Here is a 25552-nt window from a genome sequence, read left to right on the forward strand (position 1 = left end):
GTCTTGCTAATATTAAAGATATTAACTATACGCAGCAGGAGTGGGGGGGACCGGAATCACATCTGACTCAAGATGTCTCACCCATTATGGGATAAGCAGATAAGGCTTATAGTAGCTCAGAGTGCTTGTTAAAGCATTTATCACATTTATCATGTGGGTAGATATTAATTGATTGCGGGAGAGCAGAAGTGTCTGTCAAGGGCTTGAATGGTCTGAAATCCCTTTCCTAATGAGGCCTGGAGAATTAGTCTTGACTGAAGTCTAGAGCATAGCTAAGCTCACTTCATCTTCATCAAAGCAGCTTCATGTCACTGAACAAAGCAGGAAAACCACCTCGAAGCTATCTTACTCTCTCCACTGTCATCTATTCCTGTTGATTGGAATAGGATTGAGGAGTGTAGCTGATGTCACCCAAACAACAGCACCGCATTCTCACTCATTCACATGAGTTCTAGGCGGATGAGTTGTGTTTGGTTGGTGGTTTTGGGCCATCGGACTTGTCAGATGAGTGTCTGCCTCCACTTGAGTCTCGCTGACTTGGGGATTGTGTTTGTAATATGGCTGGGATCCATACAGATGTCTCAATTCGATTCATTAGGGTGCATTTATAATGTCATTCTGCTTACATATGAAATAAATTCTCTCTCTGATAAAGCTGAACATTTTACAGTGTTTCAGAATGATTTAAAGGGGTGGTTGATTGCGATTTCACTTTTTTCATTTTAAATGGTGTGTAATGTTGCTGTTGGTGCATGAACAGTATCTGCAAAGTTGTTGCGCTGAAAGTTCAACGTAAGCAGAGATATCGTCTTTTAAAAATCAGGAAGTTTAATGCCTACAAAAGCGACTCGAATGGGACTACAACGATACTTCGCGGGTTTTATACGTTACTAACCCATAATCAACCCTCCCTCCGGAATATGCAAAAAAGGCGTGGCCATATTTCTGCGGCTTTGTCGAAGAGCAGTAGCCATACCGTCAAAAGTGTGTTATTTTCACCCAGCTGTCAGGTCTTCTGTGTTCGGGCTTCCTACGGACGCTGTAGTTCGTCAACAATGGCTACAATTTATGTTTGATTATGTTCCAGAAAATTACAATCGTAATTTAGCTCTCTGTGCTGCGCATTTTACGGAAGACAGCTTCCAGAATCTCCACAAATTCAATGTCGGATTCAACAAGAAACTGTTACTAAAGCATGAATCAGTTCCAACTTTAAAACCAGAGGCAGCAGTTGTTGGGCCACAACCAGTAAGACTTAATAATTTTAAATGTATTTGCATGTATAATTTTAGACGTAATGCTTTAGTTTTTATCAAGGACGTAAACAAATGCCAGTGCTGGCTTTAGTAGCCACTTAGTTATGCTATTTCGGGTGTCTATGACAAACACGTACAAACATTTTGGACCTGAATTTGTAATTATGTACCAATTTTGTAAATGTATTTTCCATGTATACTTTATGACGTAATTTTTCAATTTGATCAAGAACGTAAACCAATGCCAACGCTGTTTGTAGCTAGTTAGTTATTTGCTATTTTGTGTGTATAAGACAAACGTGTATAAAGTTCAAAAAAGTATATGTAATCGCAACAGCAAACTTCAGCTGCTGTTATCAGATGTTTTCACGTTCTGTTGGCATTTTAACACAGTTGCCACATGTACACCTAAAGAAAACGATACACCGAGTAAACTAAGTTTTGTGAATAGATAAACGGTTTTTCATTATATAGACAAAACAATAACTTTAAAAAACGGTATTACTCTGTCATTTATTCAGTTATATTAAACATTTAATCAGGAGAAAACCGTATCTCAGAGCTAACAAGCAGCAGTAGCATTTTCAAGTAACAGCATATCGAAATTCTTATATAATAATAGTAGAATAGAATAATAATAATGATTCGAAAATGTACCATTCAAAAACGTTTTGTAGGAGCCGTGTTTGGGGTCGAGGTTGTGCTTGACTCTCTTCATTGCCGCTTTCTGGGTCTGATTCTGGCTCAAGCTGATACGCTGTATTGACACCATTATTTACATTTGACCGGAGCACATGCAGCTTTCGCCTGTAAAGGTAATGGGCGTGAAGTTTCCGGACTACGTGCGCTACACAGTTTAGCCAATTGCAACATACCGGCCCAACTAACCAATCTGAGCCCATTGCCTGTTTCTGAGGGAGTGGTTTCATAGAATCAGGAAGTCAACCGGTTGTTCAAATGACAGAGGAGAAAGCGGCTTACAACAAAGGTGAAATTTATGAAAAATAAGGCTTTAAAAAAAAACCCACGAAGACATGTTGTAGTGCAAGAAAAAGAAGAAAGAAAAAAAGCAGTAAACCACCCCTTTAAGTGGCAATTTGTATTTTGAACTGTTTATTGACAACTAGCTCAAGAGAGTTGATTGGGTCACGTTGTATGTTTTTGATTCACTAAAATAACCTGCTCATAAGAGTTGTTTGCCAATGAATTGGGCAACACTGTTCCGACTGTACTGTAAGTTTCTGATTCACTAAAAACAACCAGCTCATGAGAGTCGTTTGTTAATGTGTCGGGCCACACTGGTCACCCTTTATGTTTTTGATTCACTCAAAAGAACTAGCTATAGTGAGAGACATTTGGTAATGAATCGGGCCGCATTGTTCGCCTGGATGTTTTTGATTCACTAAAAACAACCAGCTCATAAGAGTAATTTGTTTGTCAATCAGACTAGGTTTTTGCATCAAGCTCAGTAGATGTTTTGTGCAGTTATTTTGCAGTATACAGTGATTTAATATCCAGTGCAAGGTTTCTGAAAAAAACACAATATACGTGAAACCTATAACTGAATCACTCAAATATCTGTAACACAGAATGAATATCACTGGATATTGCTTTATTAACAAACATTACTTTATTAACAAACAATGTGCTCATGTTACAAGAAAATATCAATATAAATTGTGTCCCCCCAGTATGTATGAGAATGCAATTTTGGCATACTTTGGAAGAAAGTTGACACCTTGTGCTGTACATAAATCAGAACAGTGAGTAGGTCACATGTAGCACACTGACAGCTGGCCTGAACTCACAGCGTTAAAATACTTGGAGAGCTTGAAATTGTGGGTTGATAAGACAGTGCCTGTTCCAGTGTTGTGGAGATAAAAGTCTGTCTCACATTCTCCCCTCTTTACACCCCTCCATCATACCCTTGTCCCTTGCCTGTCTTTTGTCTATGGCGAGATTCCATGCAGCTTTTTGACATAATAAACAAGAGTGGATGTTGCCAAAGAATTAATAAACAGTTCACAAACATGCACACACAGATACAAACATGGATGCAGATAAACATGAGCCTGCGGTGGGTGGAGAAGTCCTGTATGTCACCAGAGAGAAGCCTGTCGTTTTCACCAGATGATCTAGTCATGAATCAGCAGTGAAAGTAAAAGTTTTAATGATGAAACTCAGCAGAAAACACCTTGGCACAAACACTTTCTAAATCTTACTGAATCAATTTCTGATTGATTTTAGTAATTTATACACTTTGGGGTTTTGGTTCTGTGCAGGGGCGTCGGACTGGGGGTAAAACCAGTACTGATTACCAGGTCCCCAAGGGGAGTGAGGGCCCTTTAAAAGTCTGGAACATAATTTATTTTACATGGATATTTTCATTTCCTATTTAAATTTCCTAATGAATATCAGATGAGATGTAAAGTTAGTGTATTGGCTGATTAACTTGGTTGATTGACTGACTACATTTTGTATACAAAAAAGTAAAGACTATCTAAGGTTTCACGGTCCCACCCCTTGCTAATGCTCCAAGTGGTTTAGTCCATCTGCACGCATTTTGATTATGTTAGTTATGCCGGGCGTACACCAAAGGATTTTCACAATCCCAGACTGAAGACCGGCAGTCTTTAGGAATCTTACTGGAGTTTCGGCGCGCTCCCGTCGTCTCAATCGTTAAATGTGAGGTGATAATCTGCAGTCAGCGACCCGATTTATGCCAGTCTTTCTCTAGTCTTTCATATCAAACATGTTTGATATTATCGCAAGTCTTTAGTCTGAGACTAAAACCTGTGGACCCAAGTCTTTAGATGTGAGCTGATAATCTTATAAAGTCTTTTCTAAATCTTTTCAAAGTCTTTAGGTGTACAGAAAGCATTAGTTGAGCATCTGGTGGAGCGCAAACTTCTGCTGTAGAAATGTCTTTCTCAAAGAAAGCCAAATCAGGCCACCAAAAAAGAAAGGAAAGACAGGAGAAGGAAAGAAAGAGACAACCCATTGAAAGAGCAGAACATACACTTTCAGATGATAATTTGGCTATACATGTAATCTGAGGTAAAGGCTAAATAAATAAACTGTTCATTAACAATGCTGTTTGCATACAGCATTATAATAGCCTAATTTGAAACATGTTTAATTTTAAATGTATAGGCTATATCTAAAATGAACAATAATAGGCTAATCAGTGTCATAGGTAGCTTGGTAGCTCATCGGTAGCTACACATCATCATGTCAACATTATATTTATGTAAGATTTAGTAGAAGCAGATTGTAACATTGTGAAACACATGGCCCTCAGTTCGAGGAACATGGGGGCCCATCAGGACTCCCTATGCATAGGGCCCAGGATCTTGTGCTACGCCCCTGGTTCTGTGTATATTATAATTAATTTGAAAATAAATGTGACTCCCCTCCTTATGTACATAAGATCATGATGATCATGTTTGTAGCTAAACACTCACAATTTTATAATTAATGGCTATTAATAGAAAAACTCAATATAGAAACCCAGAAATTATTTTATTTTCTGTATATCTACACTAATTGCCATTTTCTTTCATTTTATCTTCATTGTTTTCCTAAGTGTTATCTTTGTTTGGATGTTCTGTACACAACCTCACAAGCCTCCCACATGGGCAACACCATGCCACTGTTTGTGGACTGATACCAGGAAACCTCCCTCTGTTCTCAGAATGCCAGTCTCATCTTTTTCCTCCACGTTATGCACTTAAGGACTTGTTTGGTGACTTTGTGTCCATCGCGCTAAATCTTATCCCTTCTTTAACACAAACTATTAGTACCCATGACAGGGGTGTACAGCATTCAGTTCACTGTTTACAGTCAAGATAACAGTTTGTCTACTGCTATCGCTGTACTGATGTAGTCCTATGACTTCCTGTTTATGCTTTTTTTTTTATTGTGGCTCAACTTCATTGCATTTATTTTCCTTAAAAAGATTCCCCATTGTATAACAGGTCTGACCTACTTTGCCTAGTCTGAAGATGAATGTTTGCAGTAAAATGCTACGCATCCGATTATGATCGCTAAAAAACAATTTGTAAGTTTGCCACTTCCATGAACAGTAGATGCATCATGTTAATGCCAAGTGAGAGTACATGTGAGTTTGTTTGATAGAGAATGTGAAAGACGTTTTTTTAATGTGCACGTACAGTGCGTCTATACGTGCGTGCTCATGATCTGCGTTGGTTCACATCCAAAATCCACAATAACAAACATAGCTCAACTCTGCAGGAGACACTTCAATGTTTCCCAGGCTCACCCTTCATCCAACCCAGACTAATTTATGTTTCTGCCCTCCATTTCCTTTGCTATGCACTGTCATAATGTCAGTATAAGAAGCCTGAATGTAAATTACAGGCTCAGACACTTTCACTAACCTCACCTCATCATACATCATTCCATGTAAACCCTTTCATAGACAAATCCCACAACATTTTCATAGCTCCGAGCTGCACATCTCTGTCTCTCACTCTCATTCTGGGTGCTCCAGAGGGGCCACAGGGGCATCACTTTCTCAGGGCCCACCGCGGCACTGGCACTGGCATGCCTGCTAGAGTCCAGCTGGGTCTGAGATGGATGGCAGAAAAGGCTGTATTGACTGAAGTGTGGGAACAGGGGCTGTAAGTGCTTCACTAAAATCTGTGACTGACATCATTGGCAGGCTTTGTGTAATGACATCATGGTCAGACCCCATCCGTAGTCTAGATGTAAAAAAAAAGATTTTTTTGAGTGCTCATTGTTTCAAAATTGAAATACTATAAAATAAAAAAGGGGAACACCATGGTGATGGGTGATATTTTCTGTCTTTCGCAGCACTTACTAGAGATCTGTGTTGTGTTTTATACCAGTATCACTAGAGGTCAGTATTACTTGCTGTGTCTGTTCAAGTATATCACAGGAACAAAATATCAACGAGTTTCCCTGCCACCATATGAAATAAAATGTTATTTTCAAGAAGTGCTTTTTTTTTAGGCCCCCTCCCCCAACAAAAGCTAGTTCATGTTGTTGTACTTCCGTTTTTTTTAAGGAATCAAAAGTGAATTGATGAATATATGATGAATCGTTACTGCAGATTAATTTAAATTATTTTACATTTGCTGAGACCCCCTACGCTTTCCCAGATATCACATGTAGCCTACATCTTTTTTTTATTTGGAAGATGTATTTTGGAAGACCTACTGCTCACCTGCAACGTGTCTATGAGATGTTCCCTGTCAGATGTTAAATAGACATTAGGAGAAAATGTCTTTAAAATGCTTATGGTCTAGAATGTATGTAAAACTGACCTTTTAAAGACATTCATCAGATACACAGGCACAGCAGATGCTTTCCAGACAAAGTGCTCTTAAGACATTTTGGAGACTAGCCTACGTGAGACTACTAGCTACGTGTGCGTACAGTATATGCTTAGTGTTTATATATCATTGTTGAGACAAGAGGGGCTTTCTGTTAGATTATTTGCTGCACAGAATTATTATAATAGGCTAGCCTAATTTAATTACAGTGCAGCTGTCGCACTTATGTGGAAATGACAATTTTAATAATTAATACACATCTTAATTCAGAGCGCAATCGCAACCGTGTTTTACCATGTAAATGATTTACGAAAAAGAGGAGTGTATAATAAAACACGGCAGTGTTCCTGACTGTCCTCCGTCTGTCAGTATGACTGAAACCTCAAGTTACTCTACGCGTGCTATCCCAATAAAACAACGTCAGTAGCCTATATCTATTGAATATACTCATCTTAATTCCAATGATTCCGTAATATGAAACTAGCTTGCAAACACAACTACAACGTGTTCCGTTACTTGCAATCTAAAAACATTTTGTTACAGCTCCGCCTTGCCAGAGCGTGTTTGACTTAAGTATAACTGGGTGATTGTGGGTTAACGTGTTCCAGACGGGGCGGGGCCATCGGCCACGATGGATTTGATTGGCTGCCAGTCACAGTGCCATGGATTCGGGGTGAGTTCAGTTTACGTGACGCTCAAGTAGGGGCGTGTCATTGGCGAAATCAGCTGTAGAAACAATAACACACCAACGACGCCCCAAAATGAGAGCTTACCTATAAATGTCAGTAATTTCAGGAGAAAGGCATCTTTGAGAGACTGAGGATAGATGTAGCGCACTTCACGGTTGAGGTTTTCCATTCTGCAAACTTGTTTCAGGGGATTTCATTCAGTTCAGCAGAGAAAGCGAGTGTGAAGATGCTTCCTTTGTTTCAGCCGTGACACTCCAACGAGTTGGACACAAACAGTCGAGAGTTTTTCAGAGACGTCTCAATCATTTAAAGGTTTGATTTGATCTCCTGCACCCGGTTTAACGGGAGCTAGGAGGGAACCACGCGAGGACTGGCATGTGGGTCAATTCTGGAAGCGTCGGAAGGTAAGGTGAAGAAATTTCACTTTGTTTCACCTCGCGACAATCATTCAGCATTTGCGGATTACGGTTGCATTATTGCACTGAACGCTGCATCAAAACTGACTAGTAAATACATTAACCACCGCCCATCCTTAATATAACGCTTGATGTTGGAAACTTATGGCAAGCTGTTTTAACATTCATTCATTCAAATAACTTCATTCATTCATGCATACATGATGTAACCTGCGTATTTTATTACTGACTGATCTTCAGTTCACATTCTTTTCACTCTCACATGACCATTTCCACTCTGTGGTTCACAGATCAGCTATTCACGGTTTTACCTTTTTACTATGTATTCACCATGTTTATGATAGGACAGATATCCCATTTTTTTATCAGTAACATTCTTTATCACTAGATAAATTTGCTGTTTTATAATTGATAGAATCTTTAGAATTGCTATACTTTATAGTTCAATGAAAACTCTTACACCGTGACATGACGCGCCGCGTGACAAAGTGACCAATGCAAATTGATTTGTCCTTATTGGCTGACTTATCTCAATGAAATTTCGATCGGATGGAAAGGGTTGTTTTATCTCCTTTTCTAATCCCATCTGAGAGAACATAAACACTTGGATTGGATTGAAAACCGAAACTGGAAAGATTGTGAATGTGAAATGACGTAGAAATGGCGCAATGACGTATGACGCACGGAACGTCCTGCAGTTGTTGTTAAATAAAATGTCATAAATTACTTGTGCTATTCTAAAATTATCCTACTACTCATCTTCCGTGAAGTGGAGCAGAGCAACATCCCATCATCCACAGACACTTTATTTTGGGCACGTTTTTAACTCTTTGATAAATAGCAGCATGGCAGACCAGTTCATGTGCTCCTTGTCTCCAAATCAGGACCTGAAATAGAAAAATAAACAGTGGGGAGCTCTATATATTCATGCAGTATGCACAAGTAAAAAAATATATTCTGATTGGAAGCTTGTTACATAGAAACGTGGACATCAACCCAATAACTTTATTTATTGTTCACGTAAACACTACGTTCAGATTCATCAATTGGAATGAAATAGAATGGGGCATCAGTTTACTGTTTTGGGATTTGTCATCATTTGTCAATATTGGCAGTGACAAGAAGCAAAGGAATACGTGAAATATATGCGTCTTGTTGTTGGTATAATTATTAGTATAGTGAATAAGTACTACTAATGAATAGTTACTAATACAATTAAAAAAGTATTGAATTAAGTACTAGTAGCATAACAATGGTTAGTCATGTAGATAAATGAATATATAAAATAAATAAATGGCTTGCCATAGGAAGTGTGTCTTTGTATCATGTTGCGGCTGCTGAAACTCTCCACCTTTTTTGCTTTGGCCAGTTTGTTGCTATGCATCTTCTCAGTCTTAATAGTACCGTATTTTATTTGTTTATGTATTCATTTTTCAAAGCACTCTCTGATTCGGTGGCGAGCATGGGCTTGGCTCACCTTTTCTTGTATCTTTTAATCTCTTTTTCTTAAATTAACTCACATTTAATTCACTGGCATTCTGTTTCATCTTAAAGCGAGAAATCCTCTTACTGAGAGAATTCACTACTGGTTTATATTTCTCAATGAAGCACATTCTGAATGGGGTGCTGAATTAGGGCTTTATATAAGTATGAATGGGGGTTTGTCAATGGCCGCCCCTACAAATTTTTACACAATACTTTTACACCTGATCTAATCACAAGAAAATATCTTGAGCATTTGAATCCTCTGAAATTCCACCATGATGCATGTTTTTTTTTTGTTTGTTTTTTTGTGTGGCTTTGCATGCATTAGCCAAGTTCTCCCGCTAATGCTATTGTAATATCTTACTGACTCTTTGTCCATTATAATCCAGGGACAAAAATGAAGTGTTTTAGTCTTTTTCTGATTCAGCAATCATTATTTTATGATGTGATTGTTAGGCTATATTATTCAAACATTGCTTGTCAGCAATAAACCGCTGCTTCACACTCATTACAAATTGCAGTTAACATCATGCTTTGTCAAGCTGTTCAGAAATTGATAACACAACAGTGGTGTTCTTTCGCTTTTTTATGCTTGGCTTACCTGACAATGTTTGATCAGAATGACAAGTGCTGCTAATCATAATACAAATACAATTGTTGTGCGATCATCCATAGCAAAAATGCTCTCAGAAAAGACACCCCTATCAGCGCTATTTGAATACATTCGTTTTAGCTGGTCCATTGAGAGCTGAAGTCTGGGGACTCTAACTTTCTTTTTTTTCCATGGGCTGACTTTAATGAGTCTCTCATTGCTGAGTTTGCTCTCAAGGGTGAAGGTACAGTTGTATTTATAGTGCACATGACAGCTTAGGTCCATAGGACTCATGACGCTTGTAGTCCATGTGGGCCACTGTGCTAAATAGTTAAACTCTTTTTGAAGACTTAATTGGTGGTTCACTGTTATGTATCAGCTTAACTTGTACACATCTCGCTGTAATTATTACTTTGTTCTTGCTGACGTGAACTTGTTTGAGTATAGCATGGAGGACATGAGTGTCAGTTGGCTGCAGTTGCGATCAGTTTAAGGATCATCGGAAAATACTTGCAAATATATGTAGGCTATGTATAATATTGCCTCCAAAAAGTAGACTATTTTGGCACTTTTGAGCATTTAAGTTGAACTTAGGTAAGAAATTATAATATAAGTAAATATCAAACCATCTGGTATGTGCAAACTAATGATGCTAGGGCTTTTTCAGAACTTACTTCTCTTTTGAGGCGTCATCGTGCGTGACCTTTCAACGTGATGACGTAGTTCCCGGCGCGTTGCAGATCAGCTCAATCCGAACAATTGTAGTTAAAAAGTATATATATATATATTTTTTTTTTTTTGGTTGAAAATGACTTATCGTTTCGCTAGATAAGACCCTCTTCCTCAGCTGTGATCGTGCACAGTCCGTTGAAGCACTTCAGAGACCTTTGAAACTGCATTGATTTGGACTTCAAAACAGTGGTTGCCATTGAAGTCCAATATTCGAAGAAAAATCCAGAAATGTTTTCCTCAAAAAACTTAATTTCTCTTCCACTGAGGAAAGAAAGACATGGATATCTTGGATGGCATTGGGGTGAGTAAATTATTAGGACATTTTCATTTTGAGGCGAACTTATCCTTTAAGCATCCAGACACTTTTTGTGGCTACTGCATGTGAAGTAAATAAAACGTCCCTGATGCTATCACACTAGATCTCAGTGATTCAGTAGTTAATTCCTCCATTACCCCCCAGTGACTGATGGCATTTAGGGGAAAGATCTAACTCATTTTCTGGTCGGAAGGACTCGGCACTCTGAACGACTTTGTGGCCTGGCTATAAAATGTCATTGATCCACTAAGAGACATTGACTCCTCGCAGTACAAAGGCATGTGGTGTAAGACACTCCAAAGTTCTATGCTGCAGTGGTACAGTTTGCTCAATGCTTGCTATTATGAAGCAGTCTAGTATTTGGAAACAATGTAAAATTTGGTGGCGGCAAAATGCTGCTCCACTTTAACCTGTTTACTGGCAAACAGGAGACCACCACGTTACATAGGTCTTCTGTGCTCATGGCATACCCTGTCTTCACATGTCCCCTCTATAAACACTTACATATGCATATATAAACAACCATGCGGACCCACTTAGGGCGAAACACTTGGCATGATGCATTGATCGGAAATACAGAAATTAGGTCACTAAGCCAGTGTATGCGTTAATATGGTTTGGATTGATTTAGTTTGTATATTTGGATTTTCTTTTTATAAAAAAGGGAAGTGTGGTTTCAGTGTAAAGGACGGAGGCTTGCAGGTGCTCTCTAAGAGCGAGGCTTAATCGTGGATTCTGGTTATGTGACGGCAGAGAGAGCAGCCTTTGCCATTGGAGCTGTTATGTAACACACACACAGTGCAGGAGGGGTGAGCAAGTCTCCGCTGGCCAGCTGTCTAGAAAGACAGCTACACAGAGGGTTAAAGGACAGTCAGACTTACAGAAGAATGCTTTTGTTTGAGATTTATCTCATGAGGAGATCCTGAAAATGTTTCATTTGAATCCGTAATTCAATTTTTTGCCACTAGAAATATGTGGAGAGTGCTCTAGTAAGTTATTAAAGCATACCAAAAGAGTTAATTGTCCATTAACTGCCATATTTTCTTGTGGGTTGTAGTTGGTCCACAATGCTGCTATTCTTATTTCTACCTACCTACATATTCAGCACACACACACACACACACACACACACACACACACACACACACACACACACACGGAGGCTGGCAGGACTGAATACAAGCAGACGAACTGTTGTGTGGGCATTACAGTGTTTGTGAATGGAGTGGGCGTCTGCCACGCGTCTCATCTCTCTCTTTCTCTTTCTCTCCCTCTCGCTCATTCTCAGACCTCACCTCCCACTGTTTCTATCACTGCCTGTCACTAAAACAAGCGCTAGTGTGGCGCACTGCTCGTCTCATTCCCCATGACAAAACACTGACTCACTCAACTGACTCTGCTAAAAGCTTCATGAGACATCCATGTCTCTGGTATCATTGCTTTTATTATACACATTTGTTTGTGTGTCACAAACGGAAACTATACTCATTTCGTAGATATTCTGACCAAGTGTTCAGGGATAAACAAAAACACAACACTGTAAATTGTCATCATTTAAAGGGTTAGTTCACCCAAAAATGAAAATTCTGTCAGTAATTGCTCACCCTCATGTTGTTTCGTTCAAGACTTTCGTTCATCTTCGGAACACGAATTAAGATATTTTTGATGAAATCTGAGAGCTGGATCACTCCTCCATAGACTTCTAGGCAATTTCATTCTGCCGGTCCAGAAAAGTTAGTAAAGACATCATTAAAATAGTCCAAGTGACTACAGTGGCTCAACCTTAAGTTTATCAAGCAATGAGAATACTTTTTTTGTGTGCAAAAAACAACAAAAATAACGACTTTATTCAACTATTCATTATCTTCTGTGTGGACACATGCGCGAGAACTGAGAAGATGACGCTCACGATCAGTTGATGGGAAAGTGTGAAAGGTAAACTGTTCATTTTGAGGCATTGGTGAGGCACTTTTACGCTTTTTCGTTGGTTTCTCACGATTCGGGCATCCAGGAAATGCACTCTTTAGAACCAGTTTAAACACTACATCGAGACCCATCTGCGTCATCTTCTCAGTTCTCACGTATGCGTCTTAGCGCTCTCCTGAACTCACGTCAGAGGGCCAAATGGAAGAAAATGAATAGTTGAATAAAGTCGTTATTTCTGGGGTTTTATGCACACAAAAAATTATTCCCGTCACTTGATAAACTTAGGTTTGAGCCACTGTAGTCACACTGTTTTAATGATGCCTTTCCTAACTTTTCTGGGCCGGCAGCTGCAATTACCTAGCAGCCCATGAAGGAGTGAGCCAGCTCTCAGATTTCATCGAAAATATCGCAATTTGTGATCCCGAAGATGAACGAAAGTCTTACGGGGTTGGAACAGCATGAGGGTGAGTAATTACTGACAGAATTTTCATTTTCAGACGAACTAATCACACACACGTTGATTTCATTTTGAAAAAATGTATTTCTTCTATGGAACTATTTAATGCAACAACACATAAACCTATTATTAATCCAAAGAAGTTGTGCAGGATATCGCAACTCTTCTGACGCCATACAGTAGCCCAGTGTAGTGTGTAAATTTAAGGTATTATTCACCAATAATGTTTCTCAGTGCCATTTTTAAAGGAAATGAAGATTTTCATTGAATAGTGACTAAAATTTGAGGTGTTTCTTACAGAAAGCTATCATAAAGTTTCCATTTTCTTATGATCAACAAGGATGCGTTTATTTAATCAAAAATATGGTAAAAACAGTATAACTGAGAAATATTATAAATGACTATAATACATATAAAATGACTGTTACTTGAATATATTGAATGATTACAGAATTGTCTTTTTATTTTTTTATATTTTATTGAAGTATCCCTGAATGTTATTTCAAACATGTATAGGAATTGACAATGTGTAGAAAGTTAAATAATGAAAACATTGCTTGATTGTTCAAAGTGCATAAGCTTGCACTCGCACCTCTGTACCACCGCCCCACTTTCTGCACGCTGAGAAAACATACTCAAGTCTGTTTCTTTGAAAATTTGGTAAAGATCTCCCAATTATTATTTAAAGAAAAAATTCAGTCATGATAATCTTCACCTTAATAACATCCTCTATAAATGTCAGTGACTCTCACACAACAGCTATAAAGATTGCTGTTAGATAACAGAAAGATCTAGTCACATTTACAGCTCAGCTTCATCAGCCCGTAGTGCCAATGTTATGTAACCTGTTAAAGAAGCTTCCTCCAGAGCACCCTTAACACTGACAACATTTCACAGAGACGTCTCTGAAACTTTCTTCACTGATCCAAAATCTCAAAACTGGCTGTAACATTCCCCTCATGAGGAATTAACGGAGCACTGCTGCTCTAGATAAAACGTCTCTTGACCTATTATAGGCCATTACTAATCTTTTTCAAAATTGCCACCTTGCTACTCAGAATGAATTGAATGAATGAGAATCATTTTTAGTCCCCAGTATGTCACTGGAGGCCAGAACTGTGACGTCTTTGTCAGTGGAACAATAAACAGTTGCGTATTAATCTTTCATGAGCTCTTTTTATGGAACGTTAGCTGTCTTGGACAGCGGAGCTCAGGACGACTTGTAATGTATATAGCTGTATCACTTTAGCTGTATCAAAAGAATGCACGGCTCTTAGTCGGCCTAGAGTGTTGCCTGTGTGTTTATTCATGGAAATTCTTTATTGTTTCCCGGAAAGCTAATTGATTTGTGCAGCTCAGGACATTTTTAGTGCATTTATCAAGGGTAATTCAAGCCATAGCGGGTGCACTTTTAAAGCCACAGAGGAGTAACGCTTCCCAAAATCATTTGTATTTAATTTTATACAGCCTCTTTTATCATAGTGGTGTATTAATATTGATTTTTTTTTTTTACAGCTCTGTGCACTTGCTCAAATGTATGTGACTTCTTGAAGCAAAGCAGTTCAGTTTATTTAATTCATCCTGCATTCATTACAAAACAAAAATCTCTCATTGTTTTAGGGGGAAAAAAGCACATCTCACGTTGCTTGGTTTTGTTTGACCCTAAATGAGAACTTGCTAGTTGTCATGGATATTAAGTTACAGTCGTACGTGTTGGCACGCAGGTCTCCTAATGATTTGTTTCAGATGCATCCCTCAGCAGGTTTTTTTCTCTTTTTTCTGCAGAGAGCTGCAGTCTTGATACTTAGGAGGTTTAAGTCAATGTTTATGTGAGTGTTTGTGTGAACGCAGTTTGTTTCAGGAACCCGGGCAAAGCGTGAGAATTAATGCTGTCTGGTTTAGCTGTGTTCTCTCATACAAATCAGCGTTACCACTGGGCTTTGACCTTAGTTAGCTTCAGGTGGATTCTTCCGAAAGAAAGAAAAAGATGCACTTGTTCACGTCAACTGACGCTTTACAGCCAAGTGCAGAACTATGTTGGCTGTCTTTGTTGTTCCTTCCTAAGACAGAAATAGCACCTGACCCAGATTTGTGTTTAAACTTTGGAAATGTGGTGAATGAGTAGTCAGTATTGATGATGCTATTCATTACTGTGCAGAGTGAATTTTTATCGTTTTCCTACCATAATTTTTTTGTTTGTTATAACTGATTTGTATTTTTGTTTTGTTTGGACCTCATAGTTTATACATCAGGATAATAGGATTTTGTCCTATTTTTCGTAAATATAATAATGATTAGCAGTACTTAAACTATTTCTCTCTATTTTGCTGTCTTTCAGGGCCCTCTCCATGGATATAGACACAGATTATGAGCGACCCAATGTGGAGACCATAAAGTGTGTGGTGGTGGGTGATAACGCGGTGGGCAAGACTCGGTTGATCTGTGCCCGTGCTTGCAATGCCACCCTTACTCAGTACCAGCTGCTTGCCACCCACGTGCCAACTGTCTGGGCCATCGACCAATACCGTGTGTGCCAGGAGGTGGGCAGACCTTTGGCATATTGTGTACATGTTGAAGAACATTTAAGTGTTGACATAAATAGTGTACTATAACTGTACATACATGGCATTTGAGAATAACCTGTTTAACCAGTGTATTTACTGTTTAAACTTTATTATATAAATATATACTTTAGGTTAGATACATTAGTTATAAATGGTGTGTATATATATATATATATATATATATATATATATACCATTTATTTACTTGTAATATTTGTTCATTTATTTGTAATATTTATATTAAACTGATTTAGTTTTACTTTTTACTTTTTGTTAACTGTCATAATCCTAGCCAGGCAATTTCAAATATGACATTTGTTCTTTATAAACTTGCCAGTTTAATAAAGCTGAATAAAAAATATAATGTGTTTGCATTGGTGTACTGGTAAAATGAATCCTTAATTAACTAGGTGCTGGAGAGGTCACGAGACGTGGTAGACGAGGTCAGTGTCTCTCTCAGGCTGTGGGACACATTTGGAGATCATCACAAAGACAGACGCTTTGCTTATGGCAGGTCAGTTACACAACATGGAACTGGATTTGAACTCAGTGCTCAGTGTGTCATGATGGTATGTGTATTTACCAATAAGCCATGTCACAGAACCCTTGCCTTAATACACACACACACACAATTCATGTCCCACAATACAGTTGCTCAGATCAATCTTCCATTAGTTTTTTTCTGATATCTCTCCACTCTTGGCTGTGGCATGTGTTGCCCTGCCAAGCTTTGGTTATTGCCCTAATCCTCCCAGCTGGGAAGGTAATGTGCTGTAACACTAGCCAAAGAGCACTGCATGGAGGCTCTTATTCTCAGCGCAGTGCAGGGCAGCGGAGGATCAGTGGATCAGCAGTGGTGCTTTGGCTCAGGGCAGTGCAGCAGATCACAGTAGCTGCTAAACCAAGCAGAGAGATGGGTCAGAGAATGAGGGAGATTGACACTGTTCCTAAATGCTTACAGTGTTTACATCTAAGGGTGTGTTCACACTTGTAGTTCGGTTCTCTTCCTTGTTTTGGTCCGGACCAAAAATTAAATGATGCATTTTGTCTTGGATCGCTTAAAATGCACACTGTCATTTTTAAGACCAAACCTAAAGATGCAAAAATAAAAAATAAACGGCTTTTATGCCGTACCTTTTGTGACAGAACTTATCGAACATTCAAAACAATGCTGTGTGCTGGGCTAAACACATCCATACGATAGCATTATTACCAGCTGAGAACTCGTGAAAAGCTTATAAAATGAATTATGAAAGAGTCAAAACACCGCCAGCAACAGATCGAGAGACCCAACTTTTCAGCAGTCTGAGTCCGTTTGTTTGGTGGGCACCAAGGTTCTGATGGCAGTTCACACTTATTCAAATGAACTGCACTAACAGAGCAATCACATCGATCAAGATGGCTGCCAGGAGTTTTGTCTGAGAACCTGGCCTCTTAGAATCTAACAAAATCTATTGAATCCTTTCTGGTATTACCAAATTTAGTGGTTAATTGACTCAAGTTGTATTTTATTTAAATTGCGTCTCAATATTGGGGACAATATTTCTACTATCCGCTGAGCTTGGGCTGTAGCCCAAGTTGATGGGCTTTTGGGCCTACTAGGATCTTGACAAACAAATCTGTCACCATCAACATTTGCAACTTTCTTCAACTTCCGGTACATCCTGGTAAGACACATTATGCCGCCTCAAAATGCTAAAACATCTCCTTGTGAGGAGGATGCTGTTGTCACAATGAGTGTACTCTCCCAGTTAATGGAGCAGCAGAGAGCGATCTATAAAGATATGTTATTGCAGCAGCAAGATAACTTCAAATGTTTCATTCAGCTGATCATGGATGGAACTAACAAAAGATTGGATGGTGTTATCAGAGATGTACAGGAGCTGAAGACCAGCTTGGAATTTACCCAAACAAAGTTTGAAGAGGAGAAGATGGGATGCACTGAGATTGAGTCAAAGATAAGGGCATTTGAGACAAACATTACTACTTCCAAGCAGGAATTGGATGTAATGTTCAACAAGCTTGATTACATTGAAAACCAGAGCAGGAGAACAAATATTTTAATTGATGGCATTGCTGACGAGAAAGGAGAGAATTGGTGTGAATCAGAGAAAAAGGTGCGAGATATGTTTTCAAAAAACTTAGGCTTAGATGGAATAAATATGGACATTGAGCGTGCCCAGAGACTTGGTCAGTTTCAGGAGAGGGGAAGGCCAAGGAAAATTGTTGTCAAACTTCTTCGCATTAAAGATAGAGAGCTGATTCTTTCTTCTGCCAAGAAATTAAAGGGCACTAAGATCTACATTAACGAAGATTTCTCTGAAGCTGTGCAACTGAGGAGGAAGGAGTTGTGGCCGAAGGTGAAAGCTGCCAGAGAGAGAGGTGATAAAGCGAGTTTGAAGTATGATAAACTGATTATCACCCCAAGGGATGGACAAAGTCAGTTATTGGCCTAATGAGCTTTAATGCTCAATTTTATATATGTTTGTGTACATGCATGTGTGTCTGTGTGTAGGACTTTTATGTATGTAGCCTACTTGATGAAGTTAAAATAACTTAGGGTACAACTAGATTATAATATAGGACTTTAATTGAAAAAAATTTTTTTTACCTTTAATTAAGATGACCAGAATAAATAAATTGCCTAAAGGTTTAATCCTTGCACATATTAATATATGTAGTCTTAGGAACAAAATTCAAGACCTGTCTTTATTTTTGCAACTGAATAAAATAGACATACTTATGATTTCTGAAACTCATCGGGATCACTTCATAGACAATTCAGATGTTGATATAGGGGGGTTTTAAATTTATAGAAATGATAGAAACAGGTTTGGAGGAGGTGTGGCCATTTATATACGAGATCATTTCCCTGTTAAACTGAGACATGACTTAATGATTGATGATGTGGAAGTGTTATGGTTACAGGTACATCTTCCACATTTAAAACCTATTATTCTTGGTTGTTGTTATAGGCCACCTAGTGCCAGGATAGAGTATATAAATGGTTTATGTAATATGCTAGATAAGGTGACTGAGGAAAATAGAGAGCTATTGGTTGGGTGATTTAAATATTGATTGGCTGTCTGATATTTGTCCTTTGAAGAACAAGCTTAAAACCATGACAGACACCTGTGGTTTATCTCAATTAATGGATCAACCAACAAGAATTTCTAGTAACAATACAGGATTTTCAACATCAAAATGTATTGATCATATTTACACTAATAATCCCGATATGTGCTCAATACCCATTTCTGTAACAGTTGGCTTTAGTGATCACAACTGTATTGCTGTCTCCAGGAGAACTAAGCTACCTAGAGCCTGTCCTAAAATTATTATGAAAAGATCTTATAGGGTATTTAATGAGGAGAGTTTTCTAAATGAATTGGATAATATTAAATGGAATTTGATAAGTGACATTAATGAAGTTGATGCATCCCTTAATTTATTTATGGATTGTTTTATGAGAGTTGTTAACAATCATGCCCCATTGATGAAATTTACAGTTAAAGCCAAAAGTGCTCCTTGGGTTGATACTGAGTTAAGGAGTTTAATGGCTCAAAGGGAAGAGGCTAAAAAGGTTGCGGTTATTTCTGATTCTCCTAAGGACAGAAAATTGTATTGTATTTTAAGGAATGAGGTGACCAAGGTGAACAGAGTGAAAAAGAAAGAATATTTTAAGAAGAGAATTGATGATAGTGGTACAGATAGTAAGAGAATGTGGAAGGTACTCAATGAAATCATGGGGAAAAAATCTACTTGTACTTCTTTTGTTGAAGTGAATGGAGTTTATTTGACTAAGCCAATACAGATTGCAAATTATTTTAATGATTATTTTGTTAATAAGGTTTCTAATTTTAGAGAGACAATGAAATACAATGTTGATTACAACTCAGTTGAGCTAATTGAAAGGTGTATTATGAAAGATAAACTGTGTAGTTTTGAATTTCATCAGGTTAATGTTGTGCAGGTGGAAATGTTGTTGAGATCTTTGACTGTTGGTGGGTCTGTTGGCACAGACAACTTGGATAGTCGGCTGTTGAAGTTATCAGCTGGACATATTTCTAAACCAATCTGTCACATTTTCAACAGATGTTTGATTAGTGGTGTGTGTCCAAAACTTTGGAAGGAGGGTAAGATAATTCCTTTACCCAAAGACATGAAATCAACTGTCTGTGGTCCAAATAGTAGGCCTATTAGCATCTTGCCTATTCTAAGTAAATTATTGGAAAAGATTGTATTTGAGCAAGTGCAAGATTACTTTTCTAACAATGATTTGACTACGATGTTTCAGCATGCTTATAGGTATGGTCATTCCACCTGCACTGCAATGACACAAATGTCAGACAGCTGGTTAACATCAATTGATAACTCAATGCTAGTGGGTACACTACTACTAGACTTCAGTGCTGCCTTCGATGTGATTGACCATGACATTTTGATTTCTAAACTTATTAGTTATGGTTTTACTTTCTCAGCAATCAAGTGGTTTAAGAGCTATTTGTCGGAGAGGTCGCAAAGAGTTTATTTTAATGGTGCATTATCTAGTAGCAAGTCCCTGGATTGTGGTGTTCCTCAAGGAAGTTGCCTCGGACCTTTGTTATTTTCAATTTTTACAAATGATATGCCGTATATACTCAGTAAGGCTACATTGACTATGTTTGCTGATGATTCTACTCTTTATTATGCAGCCCCTACATGTTCAGAGCTTAATCAGGTTCTGTCTAGCAAGATTAGCAAATTGTATAATTGGATCAAAACAAATAAACTTGTTCTAAATATTTCAAAAACTGTGAGTATAATATTCGGTTCTAAGTATAGATTATCTGATAATCCTAAAATTGATATACAAGTAAATGGTCAAAATGTACAGCAAGTAAAAAAGGTGAAGCTTTTGGGACTTTGGCTTGATTCCACATTGTCATGGTCGGATCACATCAACAAAGTTGTTGCTAAAATGGGGAGAGCTGTTGCAGTAATGCGTAAATGTGCACAGTTTTTAAACTTACAGTTGTTTAGTCGTGTTGTTTGTACATTGGTTTTGTGTCATTTGGATTACTGTTCTGTTGTATGGTCTGCTGCATCAAGCAGTCATTTAAAAAAATTACAAGTGGTGCAAAATAAGGCTGCAAGACTGGTTCTCGGTTGTTCTTCGAGAACTGGTGTTGCAGAGATGCATGAACGTCTTGCTTGGCTGGTGGTCAAGCATAGACTATCTGTTAATATGTTAGTATATTTTCATAGAATTATTAACACTCGGATTCCTAAGTTTTTTTATGATAATATAATTTATTGTTCAGATATGCATTCACATTACACAAGAGGGGTGAATAGTCGACAGGTTTGTTTACCCCTACCTAAATCTGACTATATGAAGAGGACTGTGTTTTATAGGTCAATTGTATTTTGGAAAACTCTTCCAGTTGGGGTTTGTGAAACCAAGGGAAAAACTGGTTTTAAAAAAAGACTTAGACTGTATTTGTTTTCAATATCATAATATTGTCTGGATTGGTTAAGTGAGGTTGTATTATTTGCTATGTTATTCTTTATGTGTATTTATATATGATATATTTGGGAGTAATTGTGATTGTAATTATTGGCTTTTGGATGTATTGTTTGGACCCCAGGAAGACTAGCTGCCGTCTCGGCGTCAGCTAATGGGGATCCTTTTAAATAAACAAATAAACACCAGAGTTTGTTTTATTCAAACCAAACCTGCCTTAAAACGATTTCATTGCAATAAATATAAACTATCAAGCAATAAATATAAATATATTTAGTGGATGCAGTTTGCCCACATACTTTTTTATTTTTTAATATTTATGTTTTTCTGTAAATGCTCATTTTCGGAGAAAACAAACTGGGACTTAACCTGTTCCAGCCCAGATGTTTAAGATGCTAATGTACAAAGTACACTAAGAGGTCATGACAAGTGAGGTTTTGATTATGTAATTTATCATTAATGTTATGGCATTGTGTATTTCTTTTTAGTATTACTTGTGTTGAGAGAGAGAGTGAGTGAGCGAGAGAGTGAGAGAGAGAGAAATCTGTGTGAATGAATCAACAGGATGTGTGTCTGTGAGATCAGACACGTCCTATGTGTGTGCAGAGTACTGAGGCAGATGCAGTCAGCTGATAAAACATTATTAATGGTGGTGCCCTGTTATGGAAACAGAATCAGGTGACCTTCACTCCCAGTGTCTGTTACTCAAGCTAAATACACACCCACACAGACACATTTAACATTTCTTGAAAATGTTTATCAAAGCCTAGCTGAGTCCATTAATTATTTGTGAACCTAAACTGACAAAACACATTGTAAAACGCAAGTGAAACGATCCTAACTTTAGATGTTTAGGTAGATAAGGAAAAAAAACCCTGGAGGAACCGTGTCTCAGCGGGGAAGCCCTCTTCCACGACCTGACACATATTTACACATGCAAGTACATGTATATGTACATGCAAATACATTTTTACATTTTCAAAAAACATCACTTCATTTGATTTATTTGCTGTTTTCCTCATGTGGACCAAAAATTTTTCCCACAAGGTCATTTTGGATTTTGCCATCATAGTGGGGACATTTTTTCTCCATAATGTAGAGTTTACCAAGCCACACACACACACACAAGCTGATACCATCCTCGTGCTATGGTACTGCCACAAGTTATATTCTTCGCTTATGTTGATTTTTGTTTGTTTGTTTTTCTTAGAATATTTAGGCTTATTTGTAAGTTTAGACGTGTCTGTGATCGAGACTCTGTTTACAGTGTAGTCAAGCAGACCCGCAGTCAGGAGTTTGAACTTAGACATGCTCTACATAGCGCTACAGAACACCACACGCACTGATTACATAACACAGTCCTGTATGACCCTCAGCACTCGTTTTTAGAGCAGTTATTATTCACTGAGAAATGGTGAATGATTGTGGATACATCTGTGGTTGTGGTGTATCAGTCTGTTTTTTATTTGTCTTTTCGCTGACCCATTTCCACATATTCTTGCAAACATTCCCATGTTCATGAACATGCACACACTAACAGAGACACAGACAATAGGATGTCGACTTTGACCTCTGGATGCCGTATGTCTATTTGCACATATATGGGGTACTTTCCATAAGATCATCTCTCAATGCAAATCAAACCAGCTATTAGGCTAACTGAAATACAACCATGCCAATCTCCAGGTATGGTGAAGGGTGTGTGATGATGTGGGGCTATTTTAATTCCAAAGGCCAAGGGGACTTTATAAGGATGCATTGTATCCTGGATCCATGAAATAACTGGCCTTTAAAAATAAAAATCTGCCTGTCTCTATGGGAATTTAACATAGGGGTTTCCAGACTTATGCCCCCTGTATTTTAAGGAAGAATATTTATTTATTTACGATACATTATTCATTCAAAAAGAAAATTGGTGTCCTAAAAAGTTGGATTTTTCCTCATTTTTTTTTAATGAAGGCATTAAGATCAATTTCCAACCGATTTTTTTATTCCTCTTTTTAGTCAACTTTAGCATGGGTGTGTTCACTTATGCTAAGCACTGTACCTAGTATGCAGGGTTTGAAATTAACTTTTTCACTCACCGTCCAATTTGGCTACTAAATTCTCAAGTTACCGGCCATTCAGAACTTCTACTAGCCCAAGAAAAAAAGAAATTAACCAGATTAATTACGTCACAGATTTTATATATTATATATGTGTATATATATAAAATTATATCTGGTAATTTCTTTTTGAGTTCTGAATGAGACACATATGCCTATATATTCTAACATTTAGATTTCATACATTCATTTCTTATCAAAAAAAGTCCTGTCATCCAGCCAGCTCCCTTCTTCTTTTGTCCTCATCCTTTTCTCCAAAAATGTGTTTTATGTGGACAGATCAATACAGTACAAAGAACATCAATAAAAAGTAGGATGTATGAAAATAACAATAACCTTTCTGTTAACCAAATGCATTTTAATCTTCGCAATTGCTTCAATGCAAATAAACAAGTGCGTGCCGTTATTTGTTGCGTAGGGATGTGCATGTTCAAGTAAGCCAGATATGTGCAGATTCTGCACATTGCGCTGTATTTTATATATCATGATGACTCACGAGTTGAGTATTTGCACTAAATCTGTGCAGATTTGGCTTACACAAACTTCCCCAGCAAAAGTTATTAAACATTATAAGTAACCTGCCAAATTGGCTAGTGATTTGACAGCATTGCCAGCTAGTATGGCTTAAAATGCTGTCTTAGTTTAGTAATCACTTAGCTGATCTTGCTTAGACTGTATATGGGCAATCCTATTGCAATGTCAACATTACCATATATTTCCTAAAGGAAGTCAACATGTTATAGTTGTCCACTTTGCTAATTTTATGTTTTCAGGGAAATTCCATTGTTTAATCATCACACATGAGGTGTTCGCCAATAATAAAGCAACATTTTTGAGAAGCCATATTGTTTCAAAAAAGTAATAGTTCTAGATTTTCACTTTATGTTGTCAATAAGTATTTCCCATAAAGATTATATCAAAGAAAGACAGAAAATCTCTTAGAAATGTTGTCTGAGAAACACTCTCTGTCATATTATATCTATAAACATCCACATGAGCACTTTCCAGTGTAAATACATAACTGTGATGAGATCCGCTAGACCAGGTTTGTTTACATTACAACAACAATGCAGTGCTCCATTAGTCATTCTTGTGTATGCTGGTCTCACATGATGAGCTTGTGAGTGCAGCTGTGAAATATGACATGGTCGGACGACTCGCTATTATCAGACCAGCGCTGGTTATTGAGTCAGATGAGAGGCTTTAATGACGTGCGCAACACCTTGCATGCAGACACATTCACTGGAAGAGAACACATGCATTAATACAAACGCAATCACACAATCATTACTCTATTTGGCTGCTGACTCGCTGCCTGTTTCTTTATGAAGTTCATTTATGCCACAGGGGAAATGGCCATATATAAAAGACTGAATATGAATAGTGAGCTGGTGATCTTTGGATTTGCATTTATTCAAAAATCTCATTAATGAATGAATGGTAAAGCCATAACTAAAATAATGGTAAATAAATATCACTTTGCATACAATTGTGCCACAACAATACACTTGTCAAATCATTCTTTATAATATAATATAAACATATATAATAAGTCTGGACTTATGACATTTGGAAAGCAAGGAAATCTCTTTGTAGCTCACAGTAGTTTTGTTTATTGCATTTCACAGTTTTTATTCCAAAAACAGTGATTCACTGTCCATTTTAAAGCCTCTGTGTAGGACGATTAGTGTCCAGGGTTTGCCAAAATCCTGCCTATTACATGATTCCTTCGGATGTGTTCTCTTTAAATAAATATATTTCTTTCTCTGTGTGCGTTTAGATCAGATGTGGTAGTGCTGTGCTTCTCTTTGGCCAATCCGAACTCCCTGCGCCATGTCCGCACGATGTGGTTCCCTGAGATTAAGCACTTCTGTCCCCGCACCCCGATCATCCTGGTAGGCTGCCAGCTGGACCTGCGCTATGCTGATCTGGACGCTGTTAACCGGGCTCGCCGGCCTCTGGCCAAGTATGACCACATCCTACACCCACTCGTAGCACATATTATGTTATTAAACTTCAGCATGAAGAGTTTTTCATTCTTTTTTGAGCTTCCATTTTGAGAGGATTCTTGTGCATTTCTGAATGTTTGTGGTCAGTTATGCATTTGCTACACTTGCCTTTGATGCCTTGTTGGGTAAGATGGATAATATAACCCCATATAATGTTTAAAATTGTAAAAATGGTTGGTAC

At 37.9% G+C, this 25552-nt stretch overlaps 1 protein-coding gene across 7 annotated transcripts in view; it reads left to right on the plus strand.

Moving 5' to 3' along the window:
- Positions 1-25552, plus strand: part of rhobtb4 (Rho related BTB domain containing 4) — a 65614-nt gene that overhangs the window by 17294 nt on the left and 22768 nt on the right. For 5 of the 7 annotated variants that reach the window (XM_077231494.1, XM_077231496.1, XM_077231497.1 and 2 more), the window contains 3 exons: positions 15526-15727; positions 16162-16265; positions 25143-25328. In XM_077231494.1, the coding sequence (XP_077087609.1) occupies positions 15536-15727; positions 16162-16265; positions 25143-25328 (482 nt within the window). In that variant the 5' untranslated portion in view covers positions 15526-15535. Of the gene's footprint in view, positions 1-7281; positions 7673-15525; positions 15728-16161; positions 16266-25142; positions 25329-25552 lie in introns of those variants that run through there. The other 2 variants (XM_077231493.1, XM_077231499.1) reach the window with 2 other exon arrangements.

This window comes from Siphateles boraxobius, unplaced genomic scaffold, assembly GCF_051911475.1.
Source record: "Siphateles boraxobius isolate OS27281-9 unplaced genomic scaffold, OSU_SipBor_1 16, whole genome shotgun sequence".
Classification (NCBI taxonomy): domain Eukaryota; kingdom Metazoa; phylum Chordata; class Actinopteri; order Cypriniformes; family Leuciscidae; genus Siphateles; species Siphateles boraxobius.